At 38.4% G+C, this 26,145-nt stretch overlaps 1 protein-coding gene across 8 annotated transcripts in view; it reads left to right on the top strand.

Annotated features, from left to right (window-relative positions):
* The window catches only part of ANKHD1 (ankyrin repeat and KH domain containing 1), a 140,279-nt gene that overhangs the window by 32,214 nt on the left and 81,920 nt on the right, over positions 1 to 26,145 (top strand). For 7 of the 8 annotated variants that reach the window (XM_055285997.2, XM_063642731.1, XM_063642730.1 and 4 more), the window contains exons 2-7: positions 2,959 to 3,112; positions 5,588 to 5,744; positions 7,243 to 7,390; positions 8,119 to 8,266; positions 12,981 to 13,214; positions 16,452 to 16,546. In XM_055285997.2, the coding sequence (XP_055141972.1) occupies positions 2,959 to 3,112; positions 5,588 to 5,744; positions 7,243 to 7,390; positions 8,119 to 8,266; positions 12,981 to 13,214; positions 16,452 to 16,546 (936 nt within the window). The remainder of the gene's footprint in view (positions 1 to 2,958; positions 3,113 to 5,587; positions 5,745 to 7,242; positions 7,391 to 8,118; positions 8,267 to 12,980; positions 13,215 to 16,451; positions 16,547 to 26,145) is intronic. The other variant, XM_055286000.2, reaches the window with a different exon arrangement.

Raw genomic sequence — 26,145 nt, 5'->3', positions numbered from 1 at the left:
GCATCCTTCAAAGCCTAGTTCAAATGCTGCTTCTTGTGCAAAGTCTTCACAGGTTACTAGGGCTGGAAGTGATTTCTCCCTCATTAGTGCATATAGTTGTATCATTTATTTCTCTTTGAGGCCTTTTGTAATAGTTGTTGGAGTCTTTCTTATTTCTTCTACCACATTTTTGTGTTATCATAGTGAGAGAGACATATATATATATATATATATATATATATATATATCTAAAATGGGCCTTTAGTAAATATTGAGAGAATGAGAGACTACTGGAAATCCTTAACTTGGCTTTTTAAAATGTTACATGAGACATATAATATTTATAAAATAGGAATATTAATATCTAAATACCATTTTAAATAAATAATTTTATAATTTTTCCACTGGAATGATGTTTTTACCTGTCCTCCCAACTGGCAGGTATGTATATCTGCAAATATCTCCTAATTTCTTGGCCTTGCATTAAGCTGTTGTATGAGCAGTTGCTTTTCAAGGTCATTTGACAACTGGTTGCCTGCATTTATCTATTGGATCTGGCATCTTTGTCTGTAGTTACATGTTAAAGAAGCTGTGTTACAGTATAGCTCAATGTTTTTAGGTCTGAAGTTAAAGATTCATTTTGTAAAATTATAGTACATCATTAGATAATAAAATAAATTATTTTAACTTTACTGTCTTTATTAGGCTATATTTATTTGGTGTCCATTGTGAAAATTGATGACCAACTAGCCAGATATGCCAAATAATATAGTCCAGATACTGTGGGTCTTTGTTTATAAATGTGTGATATCCTAGTGGTTAAAAGCATGGACTCTGTAGGTATGTGGCCTGAGTTTGAAACCTTTTTTTTTTATTTGTTAGCTGTGTGACCTTGAAGAAGTACGTAGTCTTTCTGTTCCTGATGTTTTTCTCTATCTACAAACATGTTAACTTTTCCTGGCTATACATATTTGCATATACAGTAATATATATAGTATATATATTATCCATATATTATACAAATTACATGTATGCCATACATGTTATACGTATATACGTATATATGTATATTATATACATTATATATATTATGTAAATAATATACATATTACATATTACTCGAGTACTCGTGTTCATATTTACATATATACACATATACATTTGGCAAAATAAGAATCATACTGTTTTGAATCTTGTGCATTTTACTTAATTTTATGAATATTCTCATATGCCATTAAATATGCTTCAAAAACTTTTTTAAAAATTTTTTATTTCTTCTCACAGCTTTTGTTTTTAATGACTGCATAGTAGTCCATCATGTAAATGTACAACATATATTTCCCAAATTCTGTATTATAATTTTTCCTCATTTTTGGAATTTCAGTTAATGCTGCAGTGAACATCCTTGCACATTAATTTTTGTCTGGCTTTCAGATAATTTTTTAGTGAGCTTTTTTTTTTTTTTTTTTTTTTTTTTTTTTTTTTTTTTGAGACGGAGTCTTGCTCTATCACCCAGGCTGGAGTGCAGTGGCCCGATCTCGGCTCACTGCAAGCTCCGCCTCCCGGGTTCACGCCATTCTCCTGCCTCAGCCTCTCCGAGTAGCTGGGACTACAGGCGCCCGCCACCACGCCCGGCTAATTTTTTTTGTATTTTTAGTAGAGACGGGGTTTCACTGTGGTCTCGATCTCCTGACCTCGTGATCCACCCGCCTCGGCCTCCCAAAGTGCTGGGATTACAAGCGTGAGCCACCGCGCCCGGCCTAGTGAGCTTTTTAAGGTATTTTGATACACATTTCCAAATTGCTTCCCAGAAGGGTTGTATATATTTTATTTAAGAAAATTCATTTTGAATTAATTTTATTTGAAATTGGAGGGTTACATGTTTATTTTTGTAAGTTGATTTTTGCTTATACCATTCATTCATCTCAACAAGTATGTATTAAATTCATACTATGTGCCAGGTATTTGTAGGCCCAAAGTATAGCACTGTAAACAAAGTACAGTTTTTAACCTCATGGAGTGTTCGTGTCTAAAGGACTCCAGGTATCAGTGGGTTAGTTTTTATTTTCCCTTATTTCAGAGTCAGAATTGAATAAATTATTTAGAAAAGAGGAAAACTTTTCTCTTAATGACCTATCTATGCTATCAAGTTTTTTGTTGTTGTTGTTATTGTTGTTTTTCTATTCTATCTAGTCTATATAGATTTTCTCAGGGTTATGTTCATGTACTTGTTTCAATAAAAAGTAAATGCTTTTATTTTTTTTTTTGAGATGGAGTTTTTGCTGTGTTGCCCAGGCTGAAGTGCAATGGCACGATCTCGGCTCACAGCAACCTGCATCTTCTCCTGGGTTCAAGCGATTCTCCTGCCTCGGCCTCCTGAGTAGCTGGGATTACAGGCACCCCCCACCATGCCCAGCTAATTTTTGTATTTTTAGTAGAGATGAGGTTTCACCATGTTGGCCAGGACGATCTCAAACTCTTGACCCCAGGTAATCCCCCTGCCTCAGCCTTCCAAAGTGCTAGGATTACAGGTGTGAGCCACTGCGCCCAGCCCCTCCTTTTCTTTTTTTAGTATTAATTTTTTTTTTTTAATAGATACAGGGTTTCACCTTGTTGCCCAGGCTGGTCTCAAACTCCTGAGCTCAAGCGGTCTGCCCGTCTGGCCCTCCCAAACTGCTAGGATCACAGGCGTGGGCCACTGTGACTGGCCTTAATATTGCTTTTCATGCTCTGTATTAGTCACAGAAGATACAATGCTCTTGAGGAAACTTTAGTGTATGTGTCTTATACCTGTAGTCATGTCTGAAGGTAAACAGTCACAATGTCCTTCAAAGTCCATTCCCATAATCCCTTGTTTCTATAATAATTTTTCTGCTTATATTTAAGTTCTAATTAAGAAGTCATATTACCTTAAATTGTAGTTATTCTAATCATATTGATATCAGTTTCATAGATATTGCATCTTTATTTCATTAACAGGTTGAATCATTTATTTTGGACCAAGAAGATCTGGATAACCCAGTGCTTAAAACAACATCAGAGATATTCTTATCAAGTACTGCAGAAGGAGCAGACTTACGCACTGTGGATCCAGAGACACAGGCACGACTAGAAGCATTGCTAGAAGCAGCAGGTATTTTATTTTTTGTTTTATCTTTTTCATATCTTTAAAAGTCTAGATAGATCTCTTTACAGTTACATGAGATTATCCCAAAATTCTATAACATTATACAAAATTTAAAATCTCTAAGATTTATTTTACTTTTTATCTCCTAAAGAAAATGTTCACATTTTGTATTTCTGGGCTCAACTCATATATTTTTAAGGTATTAAGATAATCAGGGCTGGGCGCAGTGGCTCACGCCTGTAATCCCAGCACTTTGGGAGGCCGAGACGGGTGGATCACGAGGTCAGGAGATCGAGACCATCTTGGCTAACACGGTGAAACCCCGTTTTTACTAAAAATACAAAAAATTAGCCGGGCGTGTTGGCGGGCGCCTGTAGTCCCAGCTACTCGGGAGGCTGAGGCAGGAGAATGGCGTGAACCCAGGAGGCGGAGCTTGCAGTGAGCTGAGATCGCGCCACTGCATTCCAGCCTGGGGGACACAGCGAGACTCCGTCTCAAAAAAAAAAAAAAAGATAATCAGTGTCCGGGCGCAGTGGCTCATGCCTGTAATCCCAGCACTTTGGGAGGCCGAGGCAGGCGGATTGCCGGAGCTCGGAGTTCAAGACCAACGTGGGCAACATGGTGAAACCCTATCTCTACTAAAATAGAAAAAAATTAGCCGGGTGTGGCGGTGTGCGCCTGTAGTCCCAGCTACTCGGGCAACTGAGGCAGGAGAATTGCTTGAACCCTAGAGGGGGAGGTTGCAGTGAGCCAAGATCACGCCATAGCACTGCATCCTGGGCAACAGAGCAAGACTCCGTCTGAAAAAAAAAAAAAAAAGATAATCAGCTAGTTATCAAGGAAAACTTACCTGTTAGCCATTATAAAATAAAAATGTGGGAGATAAATTTAGTTAATCAGTTTGTGATTTCTTTATCTGTACTGATTTAGGGAGCTGCATGTTGATTACTTGTGTATTCACTTTAATCTATGTTTCACTTGATTTTAAATAGCTAATTTTTTTATATGTAATACATATTATAAAATAGCTAAAGCAATGTGAAATAAGTAGATAACGAAACCTTCCCATTTTCTGTCAAGGTTTACATATACTTCTAGACTTTTCTCCTTATGATAGTATAAATACATGTATATGTTTGAACATACATGATTGTTAAAAATGAAGTAGGAATAATACACAAAATACGGTATCCTTCCATGACAGTTTATGTTGATCTTTCTCCTTTTATTGAAGGGTACCATAATATTCTGTTGCTTGGATGAACCATAATTAATTTTACCAATTTTAGCTTATATACAGTTTTTCAATATCACAAATAATGCTATCGTTTATAGCCTTATATATCTGTAACTTTTCTTACTTGTGCAAGTATCTCTTTAGGACAGATTTTTAGAAAGTGTTATCAATGGGTAAGAATACATTTGCATTTAAAATTTTGACAACTGGCTGGGCGCCATGGCTCATGCCTGTAATCCCAGCACTTTGGGAGGCCGAGGCAGGTGGATCACTTGAGGTCAGGAGTTCGAGACCAGCCTGGCCAACATGGTGAAACCTCGTCTTTACTAAAAAAAAGTACAAAAATTAACTGGGTGTGGTGGTGCACACCTGTAATCCCAGCTACTCGAGAGGCTGAGGCAGGAGAATCGCTTGAATCCAGGAGGCGGAGGTTGCGGTGAGTCGGGATCGTGCCACTGCACTTCAGTCTGGGTGACAGAGCAAGACTCCGTCTCAAAAAATAAGTAAAATAAAATTTTGACAACTATTATTAAATTAGTTCCTCAAGTTTGTGTCTGTATTTATTTCTTTATTCACTCAAAAATCAACAATTTCTAAGAGGGCCTCACACCTCAGACATTGTTTTGTCAGTTTCATAAATGAAAAATACCTCACCATTTTAGTTTGCATTCATGTTATATCATTAGTAGATTGTGTGGTAGCTGTTTATAAATGATGATATAAATTCATTGGGTGTTGTGTATATAATTTTTTAATTTTAATTTTATTTGTAAGAATGAATTTAATTTAAAATGTTGCCCCAGAAGATGGTTGTGACCAAAGGAAGAAACAATTGAATTGTTTGTTATAATATTACAGATTGTCTCCCCTCTGAAGATACTACTGAAAATAGTAAAGACAGATATCCTGTACTAGAGATCTTATGGTGTGACTATGTATTTTGAAAGAAATCTCATTTGTTTGATAGACAGCATCATATGAAGTTACATGTGGATTAGGTAGAGGACAAATTAATATTATGTGCATTGTAAAGGTAGAAAGACTAAAACATAGGTGGTTATGCCATGGCCTTTTGACATTAGTGGCAGAATTGAAATGATGAACCTATCTTCTGTCAACCTAACCCATGGATTCTATACCATTTCTTTTTCCTAGGTAATAGTGTTTAGAAATATAATTACAATTTGCACTTTTATACTTTTTTTTTTGTTCTGCACTACCTGATTGATTGATGCACACTGAAGGAATTGGCAAATTGTCAACTGCTGATGGTAAAGCTTTTGCAGATCCCGAGGTACTCCGGAGACTGACATCCTCAGTTAGTTGTGCACTGGATGAAGCTGCTGCTGCACTGACACGGATGAAAGCAGAAAACAGCCACAATGCAGGACAAGTGGACACGTATGTGTTTAATGACTTTTGGATATTAGACATTTTCTTGAATAGATTTTGGGGAAGTAGCCAATTTTGGTAAAATATATTTTTTGGTGGAGCTTATAAACTTTAGCTAAATGGATATTACATTTTAAGTGGATATATAAATGTATATGTATTATGTAGCTATACAAATGGATATTTTTGTTTCTTCATTCAGCTCTTATTCGTTGAGCATTCTTGTGGAATGTATTACACTAGAGTCTCTGAGAAATCCAAACTGAATAAGATCTGTTTTCCAGTTATAAGGAAGTTACTTATTCTAAAAGTTATTATAGTAAATGCTAAACTGATTGCTTGAGTACTAATACATGAAACGAGTTACTAATGCAGTAGTCTAGTTGCTTGCTACTCAAATATGGTCCATGGACTAGCAGTATCAGCATCACCTCAGAGCTTGTGAGAAGTGCAGAATCCCGGGCACTACTCCATATCTACTGAATCAGAATCTGCATTTTAACAAGAAATATGAGTAAGTCGTACACATTAAAGTTTGAGACTCGGTGGTCTAGTTAGTCATTCTGTGGTAAAATAGTTTTTTTAGGTTTTCGCCTTCACTGTTACAAGTAAAAATTTCAGCCATAGGATTATATCCCAAAATATCTTTGGGAATCATTATACAAGTAGAGTTTAAAAACTTGTGCATCTAATACAGGGGTGTCCAAATTTTGGGTTCCCTGGGCTACATTGGAAGAAGAATTGTCTTGGGCCACACATAAAATACAAACACTAGAGGCCAGGCATGGTGGCTTATGTCTGTAACCAAGCACTTTGGGAGGCCAAGGTGGGTGGATCACTTGAGGCCAGGAGTTCAAGACCAGCCTGGACAACATGGTGAAAACTCATCTCTCCTAAAAATTCAAAAATTAGCCAGGTGTGGTGGCACACATCTGTAATCCCAGCTACTTGAGAGGCTAAGACACAAGAATTACTTGAACCTGGGAGGTGGAGGTTGCAGTGAGCCAAGATTGTGCCACTGCATTCCAGCCTGGGCAACAGAGTGAGACTCTGTCTCAAAAACAAAACAAAACAAAATACAAACACTAATGATAGCTGATGAGTGAAAAGAAAAAAAAAAAATTGCAAAAAAATTTCATAATGTTTTAAGAAAGTTTACAAAAATTTGTGTTGGGCTGCTTTCAAAGCTGTCCTGGGCCACGGGTTGGACATGCTTGGTCTAATGCTTTAAAAAACTTTATTTGAAATTTGTTGTAATATGTTAGGAGATTTTAAAAGATAAAAATGACAGCTGGTTTCAAATTCACTCACTGGCTTTCTGGCTTGGTTGATAAACATGAATAATTGAAGTTGCAGACAAAATGCTCAGCAAGTAATATGTTCGTATAATTTTTTCTCTTACTACATTAACATTTTTCTTTGTGTGACTATTTATATTTAATATAATTTATCATAGGACCCCTGAGTCTTTTTGTTTTGGTTAATTGTTGAATGGTTTTGTTTCCAGTCGCAGTCTAGCAGAAGCTTGTTCAGATGGGGATGTTAATGCTGTTCGTAAATTGCTAGATGAAGGCAGAAGTGTAAATGAACATACAGAAGAAGGAGAAAGCCTGCTGTGTTTGGCTTGTTCAGCAGGGTATTATGAATTAGCACAAGTAAGCAGAAATAATCTTTAGTGATTAAAATTGTGGAAGGGTTTTGATGTTTTATTTATTTTTGTCACTTATAAGATGGATTATAATTAGAGGCCAGAGTCTTCTCTTCCCCCATCTCCCTTCCCTTTTTGGTAGTAGGTAAAGTAGAAACAGATACACAGTTTATTTTGTTGCCTGTACATGCAACTGAGAATGATCCATTTTTCTGCCACTTACTCAAAGCTAATCCTAATGAATAAGAAACAAATAGATATAATAATAATTTTAAATTTGTCCTTTGAAATAATATACAATTATAATTGAAAGTAGTCATTATTTTCATCACATTCAGGTTAGCCCAATTCTTTTAATTTTTTTTCCTTCTATGTTAGAACAGTACTGGGAATTAACCATGTTTTTACCAGTTTCTGTCTTGTGAGTATATTTTTGCTATTCTTTAGCTAGATAACCTCAAGCATAACATTCTTTGACAAGAGCCATCACATTTTATAATAGGATGGCTAATATGATTGCATACTTTATTTAAATATTAATATGTAATCATATTGTAAAATATGTAACTTGGCATGTTAAGCAGTGAGTATTGGCATAATTTTTTCAAAAGGTCATTATTGATTTTTCCCCACCCCTATTCTAGAAGAATATCTTCAGAGATTCAGTATATTCTCTAGAAATACTATTGAATAGTAAGAATTAACAATTTCTCTGTGCGTATTTGTGTTTTAAAGGTATTGCTTGCTATGCATGCTAATGTTGAAGATCGAGGGAATAAAGGAGACATAACTCCCCTGATGGCAGCTTCCAGTGGAGGTTACTTAGATATTGTGAAATTATTACTTCTTCATGATGCTGATGTCAACTCCCAGTCTGCAACAGGTATGTAGAAAATGATGTATTAATTGGGAGAAAAAATTGACATAATTGTTACCTGAGAGACAGAAAAATTAGATTTCTGAGGAAAACCAGTATAAACCTACAGAAAAATCTTAGCCCTTGTGTAGAATCTTTGAGTAAAATACAAATTAATTTGACATCCTCAAAAGTCTTTAAAACACACTTAGATTCTCTTCTAGTCAAGATTGAGTTTTTGTGGTATGAACATAATGGAATATTATTCAGACTTAAAAAAAGGAGGAGATCCTGCCATTTGCCACAACATGGATGGACCTGAAGGACATTATGCTAAGTGGAATAAGCCAGACACAGAAAGAAAAGTATTGCATGATCTCACTTTTTTTTTTCCCCACAGTCTTATGGACATATGTATGCATGATCTCACTTACATGTGGAATATTGAAAATTTACAAAAAGGGTTAAATATATAGAGATAAGACATTGGTTACAGGGTCAGGGGTGGGGAGAAGAAATGGGAGAAGTAGGTAAAAGGATACAAAATAGCAAATATGTAGAATGAACAAGTCAAAAAGTGACGTACAACATGAGGACTATAATTAATAATAGTGTATTCAGGATTTTTTGCTAAATGAGTAGATTATGCTGCTCTTGCCACAGGGGGCAAAATTGGGTAACTATGTGAGAAAAATATGTTAATTTGTTCTATAGTAACCATTTTACTGTATGTGTCTATTTTATAGACATATATATAGACAAAATGGTGTCTATAGTAACCATTTTACTATATATATGTATAAGGTATATAACAACATGTCATATACCTTATGTATGTAATATATATGGAGGCAAAATTACAAACTGTATTTCTTATAATTCTTTATCTTCAATACAATACTCTAGATTGTAGATAAACCTGAGTGTTTACCCTGTAGGGTTTTACATGTTGAGTTTGCTGAATACATTTACTAATAAGATATTCTTTTTTTCTTTTTTCTTTTTTTTTTTTTTGAGATGGAGTCTCACTCTGTCACCCAGGCTGGAGTGCAGTGGCACAATCTTGGCTCACTGTAACCTCCACCTCCCAGGTTCAAGAGATTCTCCCGCCTCAGTTTCCCAAGTAGCTGGGATTACAGACGAGTACCACCACTCCCGGCTAATTTTTTGTACTTTTTTAGTAGAGATGGGGTTTCACCATGTTGGCCAGGCTGGTCTTGAACTCCTGATCTCATGTGATCTGCCCGCCTCAGCCTCCCAAAGTGCTGGGATTACAAACGTGAGCCACCAAGCCTGGCTGAGATATTCTTGTATAGCAACAGTCCCCAACCTTTTTGACATCAGAGACAATTGGAAGACAATTTTTCCACACATGGGGGAGGGAGGAGGGGATGTTTTCGGGATGAAACTGTTTCACCTCAGATAGTCAGTTGTCTCATAGGAGTGTGCAACCTAAATCCCTCGCCCATCATTTATTTGAACTGAGCAGCTTTGTGCATACTATAGTTGGAACCCTTGAAAGTGGCTCCCTGTATTAATTAAATACAGAAAATATCTCTTACATTTACATAAAGGAAAACAGTTAATGGTAGAGGATGTTGGTGAACCACCAGATTGATTTACTTAATTTTTTATCTGATTATGAAAATAATATATGCTCATTGTAAGAACATTTGAGAAATGCAGAGAAGTAGGAAGAATAAAAGATTACTCTCCCATAAACTCTGGGGCACAGAAGTCACTGCTATTACTGTGCTAGTTCAGTTCCTTCCAGTATTTTTGATGTATAAAATTATGTAGTTGAAATTATACCCGATGTGCAATTTTGTTTGACTTCACTTATTTTCTATTTTATTAACTTTTTTTTTTTTTTTTTTTTGAGATGGAGTCTCGCACCGTTGCCCAGACTGGAGTGCAATGGCGCAATCTTGGCTCACTGCAAGCTCCGCCTTCTGGGTTCATGCCATTCTTCTGCCTCAGCCTCCCTAGTAGCTGGGACTACAGGTGCCCGCCACCATGCCCGGCTAATTTTTTGTATTTTTAGTAGAGACAGGGTTTCACTGTGTTAGCCAGGATGGTCTCAATCTCCTGACCTCGTGATCCTCCCACCTCAGCCTCCCAAAGTGCTGGGATTACAGGCGTGAGCAATCGCTCCAGGCCTATTTTATTAATTTCTTAACAAACTTTTTTAAAGGTTGCATAATATTTCCTTGAATTGATATACCACATATTTTAGGGGCAGAGGGCATTAATTGGTTGTGAACTATAGCAAAAGTTGTTAAATTAAGATGATAAAATCAGTTGCTTTGTTCTGGTTAGCAGCATCATGCTATATACACACTCCTTTGAAAAATACTCAAAAAAAAGGCCAGGTGTGGTGGCTCATGCCTGTAATCCCAGCACTTTGGGAGGCCGAGGTGGGAAGATCACGAGGTCAGGAGATCGAGACTATCCTGGCTAACATGGTGAAACCCTGTCTCTACTAAAAATACAAAAAAATTAGCTAGGCGTGGTGGCAGGTGACTGTAGTCCCAGCTACTCGGGAGGCTGAGGCAGGAGAATGGCATGAACCCAGGAGGCGGAGCTTGCAGTGAGCCGAGATCGTGTCACTGCGCTCCAGCCTGGGCGACAGAGTGAGACTCTGTCTCAAAAAAAAAAAAAAAAAAAGAAAAGAAAAATACTCAAAATTAAGAGGATGCTGCCATCAAGGAAGTTTTAAATTTCTCCTTGAAGATTCTTGGTGATCATCAAATTCTGTGGTTTTTAAGGTTGTTTTCTGTCAAATAACTCTAACTTTAAGCCAAAGAGTATATGGAAGCACAGATATAATATTACACAGATAAAAGAGGAGTTGATCTAAAGTAGAGATAGTTGGGGGCTTTAATTTCTGGAACCTAGGTCTACCCATCTTCTTCTATGCTGAGGAACTTCTTGGAAGGGGGGATTCTAAAGTTCTTGGAAGACAGTTTGAAAACCATCATATTGTTCTCAGTACCTTTATTTTTAAAAAGTAGGTGAACATTTTGAGAGAGAAAAGGGCTTGGCTGAGATGAAGTCCCCCCTTCTTCTTCTTTTTTTTTTTTTTAGGTGAAATAGATACACTATGTAGAAGGAAGGGATTATTATATACCATGCAGTAAGCACATGCTCTTAGATGGGCTCCTCCGTACACTCTCCATGTGGCCATTTCAGACATTCTTCTCAAACCCCACAGATACCCCTCCTCGCTTCCACTGATTTCCTTAACTCATACTTCATTGGGAAGATAGAGGTTTCCAGAAGGAAATTGTGTCATCTTCTCACCAATAATTTCTAGTCAAGTTCATATTTTAATTAATTCATTCATTTTGTTCAGTAAATTGCACCTACTGCCTGCATGTCAGAATCACTTAAGAGAGCTTGTTAAAAATACAGGTTCCCAGAAGTCTTCCTTCTGTTCTCCAAAGCAGTCAGTCTCAGGAGAGACCAGGGATGATAAACCATAGCTCTGTATTGCAGCTCTGTGAGGGGATATGGTCACTATTCTAGTCACCTGCTTTTACTTAATGCATTTTGCTTGATGCCAGATGTCCGTTTCTGCCTTTAGAAATCCTACTTAAATTTTGAGGCCCAGTCCAAATGTAGCTACTGCTGCTTTTTAAAAAACAAACAAAAAATCTCAGTTTAATTGAGATATAATTCATATACCATAAAATTCACTTGATTTAAGTATACAATAATGATTTTTAGTAAATTTATAGAGTTGTACAATCATCAGTACAATCTAATTGTAGAATATTCCCATCACCACAGAAGGATCTCTATGCCTATTTGGAGTCACCTCAGTTTCTCAGACAACTATTAATCTACTTTCTGTCTCTATAGATTTGCTTTTCTGGCCTTTTTATATTGTTCAGATCTTTATAACATATAGTCTTTTGTATTGGGCTTTCCAGAAAGTCTTTTGTATTGGGCTCAAGTGATCCTCCCACCTCCTGCCTCTAGAGGAGCAGGGACTACAGGGGTATGCCACCATGCCTGGCTCAGTTTTTTTTTAGTAGAGATACTGTGTTGTTCAGGCTGGTCTCAAACTCCCTGGGTTCAAGCAATCCTCCCACCTTGGCCTCCCAAAGTGCTGGGATTACAGGTGTGAGCCATTGTACCTGGCCAGAAAATCTTTTAGTTAGTAAGAAAATTGGCTGGGCGTGGTGTAATTGGTATAACTGGCATAATTGGCAGATTACGCCTGTAATCCCAGCACTTTGGGAGGCCGAGGCGGGTGGATTACCTGACGTCAGGAGTTTGAGACCAGCCTGCCAACATGGTGAAACCCTGTCTCTCCTAAAAATACAAAATTAGCGGGGCATGGTGGTGGGCACCTGTAATCCCAGCTACTCAGGAGGCTGAGGCAGGAGAATCACTTGAAGCTGGGAAGTGGAGGTGGCAGTGAGCCAAGATTGTGCCATTGCACTCCAGCCTGGGCAACAGAATGACACTCTGTCTCAAAGAAAAAGAAAAGAAAATTAAGGTGATGCTTCTAACCGATGATAACGAAAAAAAGTTGAGATAATAGTTGTAGTGATTTGTGTAAGGGAATTGAAGAGGTATACCTAGAGCATTAGCATAATCATAATTGCATCTGTTCTGTCATGATTTTATATTTCTTTTTATTATTATGTTTTTCTTTTTAAATCTTTTATTTATTTTTATTTATTAAATATATATTCTGCTCATGTATTATATTTCTTTTTCTTCTTTTTAGGAAACACCGCACTAACTTACGCGTGTGCTGGAGGATTTGTTGACATTGTAAAAGTGCTCCTTAATGAAGGTGCAAATATAGAAGATCATAATGAAAATGGACATACTCCCTTAATGGAAGCAGCCAGTGCAGGTCATGTGGAAGTTGCAAGAGTTCTTTTAGATCATGGTGCAGGCATCAACACTCATTCTAATGAATTCAAAGAAAGTGCTCTTACACTTGCATGCTACAAAGGTACTTAATATATATATGAATATTTATAATGTTTTTCATAACCACTTTGATAATTTGAGTATTGAGTATTTGAGTTTACTTTATATTGCTTATGTTTTCCCTGTGCTATAAAATTATCTAGTTTATAAGAAATTATATAGAAAGTCTATTTTAGTCTATATCGCCTACAATATAGTTTTCTAGTATATGTTTATTATTTTAATTCAGATTTATTGGGTTAACTGTGAAGTTAACCCAACTACTTAGCTTAGATTTAGAGGATTTCCATTATTTAATAACTTTTGTTTTATATGATTTTTCCAATGTTTATTTAAAAAATAGTACATGCCAAAGTAATAATACACACAATACTGAAAACCTGAAAAACACAGAGTAACACAAAGAAAATAAATTTTTTTTTTTTAGACAGAATGTCGCTCTGTCACCCAGGCTGGGGTACAGTGGCGTGATCTCAGCCCACTGCAACCTCTGCCTCCCAGGCTCAAGTGATTCTCATGCCTCAGCCTCCCAAGTATCTGGGACTACAGGCATGCACCACCATGCCTGGCTAATTTTTGTATTTTTAGTAGAGATAGGGTTTCACTATGTTGGCCAGGCTGCTCTTGAACTCCTGACCTCAAGTGATCCTCCTGCCTCAGCCTCCCAAACCTCCCAAAGTGCTGGGATTACAGGCGTGAGCCACCACACCCAGCTAAAGAAAAGAAATTTTAAAATGACATGTAATGCTACCATCTAAAGATAAAAAAGCATGTATACAATATTTTGGTGTATACATTTCCAGTTTGTTTTTAAGTATGTTTATATACAAACATATATATATATATATTTTAAACAAATTAGTTATACTCTAACAGTTTTATAATCTACTTATTTTACTTAGCAGTGTATCATGGACATTTTTCATCTCAATAAATATTCTTTATTTTTTATTTTTCATTTATTGTCATTATTTTTTTGAGACGGAGTTTTACTCTTTTTGCCCAGGCTGGAGTGCAATGGCGCGATCTCGGCTCACTGAAACTTCTGCCTCCCGGGTTCAAGTGATTCTCCTGTCTCAGCCTCCCTAGTAGCTGGTATTACAGGTGCATGCCACCACGTCTGGCTAATTTTTGTATTTTTAGTAGAGACAGGGTTTCATCATATTGGTCAGTCTGGTCTCCTGACCTCAAATGATCCACCTGCCTTGGCCTCCTAAAGTGCTGGGATTATAGGCGTGAGCCACCGTGCCTGGCCTATTTTTTATTATTTTTAGAGACAGGGTTTTGCTCTATCACCCAGGATGGAGTGCAGTGGCACTATCATAGCTCACTGCAGCCTCAAACTCCTGGGTTCAAGCGATCCTCCTGCCTCAGCCTCCTGAATAGCTAGGATTACAGACTCACGCCACCATACCCAGCTAATTTTATTTTTATTTTTTTGTACAGATGGGGGTCTCACTATGTTGCCCAGGTGGGTCTCAACCTCCAGGCCTCAAGTGATCTTCCTAACTTAGACTCCAAAAGTGTTAGGATTACAGGTGTAAGCCACCGTGCCTGGCCTCAATAAATATTCTTACAGTGTAACTTTTGATGATTATGTACTATTTCACTATTTCATTTAGGATTAAAATTGGTTGCATATGTCACAAAATCTAGATTAATGATTTGAGCAAGAGAGAAACTCAAGGGTAAGCCGTTTAGGGCTAGTATGGCAGTTCCATTGTCATCAAGAGCTCATAATTCTATTTTTCTGCTCTATTATCCTAGTATGTGGTTTGTATCCTTAAGGTTATAATAAACCTAAAACCAAGATGATAGCTAGGACCCCAGCAGTTCACATTCTAGGAAAGACGTTAAGGGCAATATAAGGAGTGCCTCTCAATTTAGTAAGCTCACTTTAAAGGGTCTTCCTAGGTGTATGGCCTTATAACTACCACTTACATCTCATTGGCTACACATAGCTGCAAGAGGGGCAGAGAAACATAGTCTTCTAGTCGTATGTTGCTGCCCAGATGAAACTGGAGTTCTATTATTAAAAAAGAATTAGAGAATGCTGAGTGCAGTAGCTCACACCTATAATCCCAGCACTTTGGGAGGCTGAGGCAGGAGGATCTCTTAAGGCCTAGATCAGTCCTAGCTACTCGGGCAGCTGAGGTGGATGGATCCCTTGAGCCTTGGAGTTTGAGGCTGCAGTGAGCTATGATCATGCCACTGGACTATAGCCTGGCCAACAGAGACCTTGTCTCTTAAAGTGAGAAAGAATAAGAGAATGGATATTAGATAGGGAACTAGCAGTCTCTGCCAAATACATCAAATAGATGCACCATAATTGCCTATTGTTGGACACTTAAATTGTTCCCAGGTTTTCACTATTATTAAAAACACTGATAACATCCTTGTGCAGACATTTTTGTGTAATCTCTGATTATTTCCTTAGGATAAATTCCTGGAAGTGGAATTGCTGGGTCAAAGGGTGTGGACATTTTTAAGGGTTTTGCTACATATTGCCAAATTGCCTTCTAGAAAGGTTCAACCAATTTATACTCCCACCAACAATGTTTGAGAGTGCCCTTTGCCCTACCCTACACCCTCACCAACACTGGGTATTATCATTCTTTTTAATATTTGCTATTTTGATAGTAAAAAAATGGTGTCTTGTTTTAATTTGCATTTCTTTAATAGGAAGGTTTAATACTGTTTTCATCAGTTTAATATTCACTTGCATTTCTTTGTTGAATTATCATTTCATATCCGTCACCCATTCTTCTGGAGTGTTTGTCATTTTCTTATTGACTATCAAGGCTTTTTATATATTCACTGTATCAAGAGGATTGGAAGTATTTTAAATGGAGTTTTCTGTGCCTGCTTATTGCCACAGTGGGTTTATGGTTATTTTAAAGCTGTTTTTCTGGAATATATGATCCAAAGATACTTTACTTGGCTTTCTATTTGATCTCAGTGTTTTGGTTAGATAAATAATTTATGTATATTCAACCAACGTAAAAGCATTATTACTTTACTTAACTTGAATTATGTGCCTTGGACTAATTCAGTCTTTAAAGCCTAGATAATAAGACCTTGAAAAAAGCCTGTGTATTGCTTTGAATGGGCTTTGTAAAACTGTTACTGATTTATTTATTGAATGCAAAATAAGTTATCAAATTCTTGTATAGACATCTGAAGAAAAAGATTCCATACTTCAATATTTAAGTATTAAACTATAGTCAATTCGTTGAAAATTTTTGTTCCTTTTTTCAAGGCCATTTGGATATGGTTCGCTTTCTACTTGAAGCTGGTGCAGATCAAGAGCACAAAACAGATGAGATGCACACTGCCTTAATGGAGGCCTGCATGGTAATTTTAAATTATACTTACTTGAGATTTTATGGGAAGAAAAGGTCGTATGTGTTTAAGCCTTTAAGAGTGATTAATTGCCAGATGCAGTGGCTCACACCTATAATCCCAGCACTTTGGGAGGCCAAGTTGGGCGGATCACGTGGTCAGGAGTTCGAGACCAGCCTGGCCGGTATGGTGAAACCCCGTCTCTACTAAAACTACAAAAATTAGCTGGGCATGGGGCAGGCGCCTGTAGTCCCAGCTACTCGGGAGGCTGAGGCAGGAGAATCACTTGAACCCAGGAGATGGAGGTTGCAGCGAGCAGAGATTGCGCCACTGCACTCCAGCCTGGGCAATAGAGTGACACTCGGTCTCAAAAAAAAAAATAAGGTTATTAATTGGTGTTGGGTTTATATAATTTCTTAATGCTAAGTTAAACAAAGTTGATGCTTGAATGCGTCTGCTTTTGGAATAGAACAGTCAAAGTATTTGGCCTTAGGGATATTATTGATAAAACTCTAATTCTGGAGATAGTAGACATAGTTCTAGTGTTTTTACAGTTTCATATTAAAATCTTAAATAGCAAATTGACCTCAAAATATATTGACTCAAACTGTATGGATAGCCTATAAAACATTTAACTGTTTTTTTAAAGGATAATCTAGAATCATACTTTTAATATAATTCTCTGTGTCACAGAGAATAATCACCTTTAATGCTGTCAATCCAGAAATCCTTTTTCTACTTCTGTAAGCACATATATATCATGTGTATATGCATATTTAAAAGAGAGTGCAAATACAAAGAAACTCAAAGCATTCTGGTAAGTATTTAAGACAGATTTAATGGCGAGAAAATTACCTGGAAGTACAAATGCGTTTTTTCAGATGTGATTAAATAAGCTCATCATTACACATGTTAATTTCTATTTTGTTGACTATTGCTGCTTAACAAATCACTCAAAACATAATGGCTTAATGCAGCAGCCACATATTACCTCTATCTATTTTTTTTTTTTTTTTGAGACAGAGTCTTGCTCTGTTGCCCAGGCTGCAGTGCAGTGGTGTGATCTTAGCTCACTGCAACCTACCTCCCAGGTTCAAGTGATTCTCGTGCCTCAGCCTCCCAAGTAGGTTCAAGTGATTCTCGTGCCTCAGCTTCCCAAGCCTCCCACCTGTATCTTATACTATCTCATATATCATATGATTCAGTGGGTTGATTGGGTGGTTTTTCTGTTGGTCTCGCTCACTCTCTCTTTCTCTCTCTCTCTCTTTTTTTTGAAGACAGACTCTCACTCTCTTGCCCAGGGTAGAGTGCAGTGGCACTGTCATGGCATTACAGGCTGTACCTCCTGTACTCAAGCAGTCCTCTTGCCTCAGCTTCCCGAGTACCTGAGACTAGAGGGGCACATTACCATGCCCAGCTAACTTTTAAATTTTTTGTAGAGACAGCATCTCACTATGTTGCCTAGGCTTTAAGAAAAGATTTATTTATTTATTTATTTATTATTATTTTTTTTGGAATTCCCCTCTTAATATATGTACACAAGATATGTTAGCAGAATCTATCAAAAAAATATTCAAAAATTTGGCTGGGTGTGGTGGCTCATGCCTGTAATCCTAGCACTTTGAGAGGCTGAGGCGGGTGGATCACTTGAGGCCAGGACTTCAAGACCAGCCTGGCCAACATGGTGAAACCCCATCTCTACTAAAATGCAAAAATTAGCCAGGCGTGGTAGTGTGCACCTGTAATCCCAGCTACTTGGGAGGCTGAGACACAAGAATCACTTGAACCTGGGAGGTGGAGGTTGCAGTGAGCTGAGATCACACCACTGCACTCCAGCCTGGGTGACAGAGTGAGACTCTGTCTCAAAAAAAAACAAAAAACAAACAAACAAAAAACAAAAACAAAAACTTCAAAAATTCAAGTAAATTCAAGTAAAACAATGTATTGAGAGCCTAGAGGAAATAGGCACAATAGCAGTTCCTTGATCTGTTGACATTTATAAATCCTTATTTTCTTTTCAATTAGAAATGTATTTCAACTACCAAATAACTCAGTACAGTAATTTGGTTAAAATATTTTATTTTACATGTATTTGAAGTATTAGTAAAACTAAAATTTTAATGTGAAGTCATCTGTTTTTGGCATTATATCAAAAGTGATTAAGGCTGGGTTAGTCAGTTAAGTATAATAAAAGTCTTGATGGATATTGAAATTTAACAAGATGTCTTTAATTCTTTTTTGTTTTTGAGACAGGGTCTCTATCATTCAGGCTGGGTGCAGTGGCGTGATCTTGGCTCACTGCAACCTCTGCCTCCTATGCTGAAGCAGTCCTCCTGCCCTCAGCCTCCCAAGTAGCTGGGACTGCAGGCGCACACCACTATCTTGGCTAATTTTTGTATTTTTTGTAGGAACATGGTTTCACCCTTTGCCCAGGGTGGTCTCGAACATCTGGGCTCAAGCAATCTGCCTGCCTCAGCTTCCCAAAGTGCTGGGGTTACAGGTGTGAGCCACCATGCCCAGCCTTATTTCTTTAATTAAAGAACTACTAAACCTTATTTTTCTACTCAGTATTTATTTTTCATTAGCAACGTTATGGTCATTTTTGAAATACAGTACAATATAGCCTCTGACCTTATGTGTCACAACAAGCATTAAGACCTACATAAGGAGCGGTTTCCAAGGTGGCCGAATAGGAACAGCTCCATTCTATAGCTCCCAGCGTGAGCGACGCAGAAGACAGGTGATTTCTGCGTTTCCACCTGAGCAAATGGCACACCAGGAGATTATATCCCGCACCTGGCTCGAAGGGTCCCACACGCACGGAGCCTTGTTCATTGCTAGCACAGCAGTCTGAGATCGAACTGCTAGGCGGCAGCCAGTCTGGGGGATTGGTGCCTGCCATTGCTGAGGCTTAAGTAGGTAAACAAAGCGGCTAGAAAGCTCTAACTGGGTGGAGCCCACCACTGCTCAAGGAGGCCTACCTGTCTCTATAGACTCCACCTCTGGGGGCAGGGCATAGCTGAACAAAAGGCAGCAGAAACCTCTGCAGACTTAAATGTCCCTGTCTGACAGCTTTAAAGAGAGTAGTCGTTCTCCCAGCATGGAGTTTGAGATCTGAGAATGGACAGACTGCCTCCTTATGTGGGTCCCTGACCCCCGAGTAGCCTAACTGGGAGGCACCCCCCAGTAGGGGGAGACTGACACCTCACACGGCTGGGTATCCCTCTGAGATGAAGCTTCCAGAGGAACGATCAGGCAGGAACATTTGCTGTTCAGCAATATTCGCTGTTCTGAAACCTCCGCTGCTGATACCCAGGCAAACAGGGTCTAGAGTGGACCTCCAGGAAACTCCAACAGACCTGCAGCTGAGGGTCCTGACTGTTAGAAGGAAAACTAACAAACAGAAAGGACATCCATACCAAAACCCCATCTGTACGTCACCATCATCAAAGACCAAAGGTAGATAAAACCACAAAGATGGGGGAAAAACAGAGCAGAAAAGCTGAAAATTCTAAAAATCAGAGCACCTCCCCACCTCCAAAGGAATGCAGCTCCTTGCCAGCAACAGAACAAAGCTGGATGGAGAATGACTTTAACGAGTTGAGAGAAGAAGGCTTCAGACGATCAGACTTCTCCGAGCTAAAGGAGGAAGTTCGAACCCAATGCAAAGAAGCTAAAAACCTTGAAAAAAGATTAGACGAATGGCTAGCTAGAATAACCAGTGTAGAGAAGTCCTTAAATGACCTGAGGGAGCTGAAAACCATGGCACAAGAACTACATGATGAATGCACAAGCTTCAGTAGCCTATTTGATCAACTGGAAGAAAGGGTATCAGTGATTGAAGATCAAATGAATGAAATGAAGGGAGAAGTTTAGAGAAAAAAGGGTAAAAAGAAATGAGCAAAGCCTCCAAGAAATAAGGCACTATGTGAAAAGACCAAATCTATGTCTGATTGGTGTACAGAAAGTGATGGGGAGAATGGAACCAAGTTGGAATACACTCTGCAGGATGTTATCCAGGAGAACCTCCCCAACCTAGCAAGGCATGCTAACATTCAAATTCAGGAAATACAGAGAACGCCACAAAGATACTCCTCGAGAAGAGCAACTCCAAGACACATAATTATCAGATTCACCAAAGTTGAAATGAAGGAAAGAATGTTAAGGGCAGCCAGAGAGAAAGGTCGGGTTACCCACAAAGGGAAACCCATCAGACTAACGGCGGATTTCTCGGCAGAAACTCTACAAGCCAGAAGAGAGTGGGGGCCAATATTCAACATTCTTTTTTTGTGTGTGTGTGTGTGTGTGTGTGTGTGTGTTCCTAGTATTATTATTATTTTTTTTTTATTTATTTTTATTTTTATTTTTTATTATACTTTAGGGTTTTAGGGTACATGTGCACAATGTGCAGGTTTGTTACATATGTATCCATGTGCCATGTTGATTTCCTGTACCCATTAACTCGTCATTTAGCATTAGGTGTATCTCCTAATGCTGTCCCTCCCCCCTCCCCCCACCCCACAACAGTCCCCGGAGTGTGATGTTCCCCTTCCTGTGTCCATGAGTTCTCATTGTTCAATTCCCACCTATGAGTGAGAACATGCGGTGTTTGGTTTTTTGTCCTTGCGATAGTTTACTGAGAATGATGTTTTCCAGTTTCATCCATGTCCCTACAAAGGACACGAACTCATCATTTTTTATGGCTGCATAGTATTCCATGGTGTATATGTGCCACATTTTCTTAATCCAGTCTATCGTTGTTGGACATTTGGGTTGGTTCCAAGTCTTTGCTATTGTGAATAGTGCCGCGATAAACATACGTGTGCATGTGTCTTTATAGCAGCATGATTTATAGTCCTTTGGGTATATACCCAGTAATGGGATGGCTGGGTCAAATGGTATTTCTAGTTCGAGATCCCTGAGGAATCGCCACACTGACTTCCACAATGATTGAACTAGTTTACAGTCCCACCAACAGTGTAAAAGTGTTCCTAATTCTCCACATCCTCTCCAGCACCTGTTGTTTCCTGATTTTTAATGATGGCCATTCTAACTGGTGTGAGATGGTATCTCACTGTGGTTTTGATTTGCATTTCTCTGATGGCCAGTGATGATGAGCATTTTTCATGTGTTTTTTGGCTGCATAAATGTCTTCTTTTGAGAAGTGTCTGTTCATGTCCTCTGCCCACTTTTTGATGGGGTTGTTTGTTTTTTTCTTGTAAATTTGTTTGAGTTCATTGTAGATTCTGGATATTAGCCCTTTGTCAGATGAGTAGGTTGCAAAAATTTTCTCCCATTCTGTAGGTTGCCTGTTCACTCTGATGATAGTTTCTTTTGCTGTGCAGAAGCTCTTTAGTTTAATGAGATCCCATTTGTCGATTTTGGCTTTTGTTGCCATTGCTTTTGGTGTTTTAGACATGAAGTCCTTGCCCACGCCTATGTCCTGAATGGTATTGCCTAGGTTTTCTTGTAGGATTTTAATGGTTTTAGGTCTAACATATAAGTCTTTAATCCATCTTGAATTAATTTTTGTATAAGGTGTAAGGAAGGGATCCAGTTGCAGCTTTCTACATATGGCTAGCCAGTTTTCCCAGCACCATTTATTAAATAGGGAATCCTTTCCCCATTTCTTGTTTTTGTCAGGTTTGTCAAAGATCAGATAGTTGTAGCTATGCGGCATCATTTCTGAGGGCTCTGTTCTGTTCCATTGATCAATGTCTCTGTTGTGGTACCAGTACCATGCTGTTTTGGTTACTGTAGCCTTGTAGTAGAGTTTAAAGTCAGGTAGCGTGATGCCTCCAGCTTTGTTCTTTTGGCTTAGGATTGACTTGGCAATGCGGGCTCTTTTTTGGTTCCATATGAACTTTAAAGTAGTTTTTTCCAATTCTGTGAAGAAAGTCATTGGTAGCTTGATGGGGATGGCATTGAATCTATAAATTACCTTGGGCAGTATGGCCATTTTCATGATATTGATTCTTCCAACCCATGAGCATGGAACGTTCTTCCATTTGTTTGTATCCTCTTTTATTTCGTTGAGCAGTGGTTTGTAGTTCTCCTTGAAGAGGTCTTTCACATCCCTTGTTAAGTTGGATTCCTAGGTATTTTATTCTCTTTGAAGCAATTGTGAATGGGAGTTCACTCATGATTTGGCTCTCTGTTTGTCTGTTATTGGTGTACAAGAATGCTTGTGATTTTTGTACATTAATTTTGTAACCTGAGACTTTGCTGAAGTTGCTAATCAGCTTAAGGAGATTTTGGGCTGAGACAATGGGGTTTTCTAGATATACAATCATGTCATCTGCAAACAGGGACAATTTGACTTCCTCTTTTCCTAATTGAATACCCTTTATTTCCTTCTCCTGCCTGATTGCTCTGGCCAGAACTTCCAGCACTATGTTGAATAGTAGCGGTGAGAGAGGGCATCCCTGTCTTGTGCCAGTTTTCAGAGGGAATGCTTCCAGTTTTTGCCCATTCAGTATGATATTGGCTGTGGGTTTGTCATAGATAGCTCTTATTATTTTGAGATACGTCCCATCAATACCTAATTTATTGAGAGTTTTTAGCATGAAGGGTTGTTGAATTTTGTCAAAGGCCTTTTCTGCATCTATTGAGATAATCATGTGGTTTTTGTCTTTGGTTCTGTTTATATGCTGGATTACATTTATTGATTTGCGTATGTTGAACCAGCCTTGCATCCCAGGGATGAAGCCCACTTGATCATGGTGGATAAGCTTTTTGATGTGCTGCTGGATTCGGTTTGCCAGTATTTTATTGAGGATTTTTGCATCAATGTTCATCAAGGATATTGGTCTGAAATTCTCTTTTTTGGTTAAGTCTCTGCCAGGTTTTGGTATCAGGATGATGCTGGCTTCGTAAAATGTGTTAGGGAGGATTCCCTCTTTTTCTATCGATTGGAATAGTTTCAGAAGGAATGGTACCAGTTCCTCCTTGTACCTCTGGTAGAATTCAGCTGTGAATCCATCAGGTCCTGGACTCTTTTTGGTTGGTAAGCTATTGATTATTGCCACAATTTCAGAACCTGTTATTGGTCTATTCAGAGATTCAACTTCTTCCTGGTTTAGTCTTGGGAGGGTGTATTTGTCGAGGAATTTATCCATTTCTTCTAGATTTTCTAGTTTATTTGCATAGAGGTGTTTGTAGTATTCTCTGATGGTAGATTGTATTTCTGTGGGATCGGTGGTGATATCCCCTTTTTCGTTTTTTATTGCATCTATTTGATTCTTCTCTCTTTTCTTCTTTATTAGTCTTGCTAGCAGTCCATCAATTTTGTTGATCTTTTCAAAAAACCAGCTCCTGGATTCATTAATTTTTTGAAGGGTTTTTTGTGTCTCTATTTCCTTCAGTTCTGCTCTGATTTTAGTTATTTCTAGCCTTCTGCTAGCTTTTGAATGTGTTTGCTCTTGCTTTTCTAGTTCTTTTAATTGTGATGTTAGGGTGTCAATTTTGGATCTTTCCTGCTTTCTCTTGTGGGCATTTAGTGCTATAAATTTCCCTCTACACACTGCTTTGAACGTGTCCCAGAGATTCTGGTATGTTGTGTCTTTGTTCTCGTTGGTTTCAAAGAACATCTTTATTTCTGCCTTCATTTCATTATGTACCCAATAGTCATTCAGGAGCAGGTTGTTCAGTTTCCATGTAGTTGAGCGGTTTTGAGTGAGTTTCTTAATCCTGAGTTCTAGTTTGATTGCACTGTGGTCTGAGAGACAGTTTGTTATAATTTCTGTTCTTTTATATTTGCTGAGGAGAGCTTTACTTCCAACTATGTGGTCAATTTTGGAATAGGTGTGGTGTGGTGCTGAAAAAAATGTATATTCTGTTGACTTGGGGTGGAGAGTTCTGTAGATGTCTATTAGGTCCACTTTATGTAGAGCTGAGTTCAATTCCTGGATATCCTTGTTAACTTTCTGTCTCGTTGATCTGTCTAATGCTGACAGTGGGGTGTTAAAATCTCCCATTATTATTGTGTGGGAGTTTAAGTCCCTTTGTAGGTCACTGAGGACTTGCTTTATGAATCTGGGTGCTCCTGTGTTGGGTGCATATATATTTAGGATAGTTAGCTCTTCTTGTTGAATTGATCCCTTTACCATTATGTAATGGCCTTCTTTGTCTCTTTTGATCTTTGTTGGTTTAAAGTCTATTTTATCAGAGACTAGGATTGCAACCCCTGCCTTTTTTTGATTTCCAGTTGCTTGATAGATCTTCCTCCATCCCTTTATTTTGAGTCTATGTGTGTCTCTGCATGTGAGATGGGTTTCCTGAATACAGCACACTGATGGGTCCTGACTCCTTATCCAGTTTGCCAGTCTGTGTCTTTTGATTGGAGCATTTAGCCCATTTACATTTAACGTTAATATTGTTATGTGTGAATCTGATCCTGTCATTATGATGTTAGTTGGTTATTTTGCTCGTTAGTTGCTATAGTTTCTTCCTAGCCTCGATGGTCTTTACAATTTGGCATGTTTTTGCAGGGGCTGGTACCGGTTGTTCCTTTCCATGTTTAGTGCTTCCTTCAGGAGCTCTTTTAGGGCAGGCCTGGTGGTGACAAAATCACTCAGCGTTTGCTTGTCTGTAAAGTATTTTATTTCTCCTTCACTTATGAAGCTTAGTTTGGCGGGATAGGAAATTCTGGGTTGAAAATTCTTTTCTTTAAGAATGGTGAATACCGGCCCCCACTCTCTTCTGGCTTGTAGAGTTTCTGCTGAGAGATCAGCTGTTAGTCTGATGGGCTTCCCTTTGTGGGTAACCCGACCTTTCTCTCTGGCTGCCCTTAACATTTTTTCCTTCATTTCAACTTTGGTGAATCTGACAATTATGTGTCTTGGAGTTGCCCTTCTCGAGGAGTATCTTTGTGGCATTCTCTGTATTTCCTGAATCTGAATGCTGGCCTGCCTTGCTAGATTGGGGAAGTTCTCCTGGATAATATCTTGCAGGGTGTTTTCCAACTTGGTTCCATTCTCCCCATCATTTTCAGGTACACCAATCAGACGTAGGTTTGGTCTTTTCACATAGTCCCAAATTTCTTGGAGGCTTTGTTCATTTCTTTTTATTCTTTTTTCTCTAAACTTCCCTTCTCTCTTCATTTCATTCATTTCATCTTCCATCAGCGATACCCTTTCTTCCAGTTGATCGCATCTGCTACTGAGGCTTCTGCAATCTTCGCGTAGTTCTCGAAACTTGGCTTTCAGCTCCATCAGCTCCTTTAAGCCCTTCTCTCCATTGGTTATTCTAGTTATCCATTCTTCTAATTTTTTTTCAAAGTTTTTAACTTCTTTGCTATTGTTTTGAATTTCCTCTCGTAGCTCAGAGTAGTTTGATTGTCTGAAGCCTTCTTCTCTCAAGTCATCAAAGTCATCCTCCATCCAGCTTTGTTCCGTTGCTGGTGAGGAACTGCGTTCCTTTGGAGGACGAGAGGTGCTCTGTTTTTTAGAGTTTCCAGTTTTTGTGCTCTGTTTTTTCCCTATCTTTGTGGTTTTATCTACTTTTTGTCTTTGATGATGGTGATGTACAGATGGGTTTTTGGTGTGGATGTCCTTTCTGTTTGTTAGTTTTCCTTCTACCAGACAGGACCCTCAGTTGCAGGTCTGTTGGAG

The sequence above is a fragment of the Symphalangus syndactylus genome, chromosome 7 (assembly GCF_028878055.3).
Source record: "Symphalangus syndactylus isolate Jambi chromosome 7, NHGRI_mSymSyn1-v2.1_pri, whole genome shotgun sequence".
Classification (NCBI taxonomy): Eukaryota; Metazoa; Chordata; class Mammalia; order Primates; family Hylobatidae; genus Symphalangus; species Symphalangus syndactylus.
Note: the sequence above shows the minus strand (reverse complement) of the source record. Positions and strands in the feature narration are given on the sequence as shown.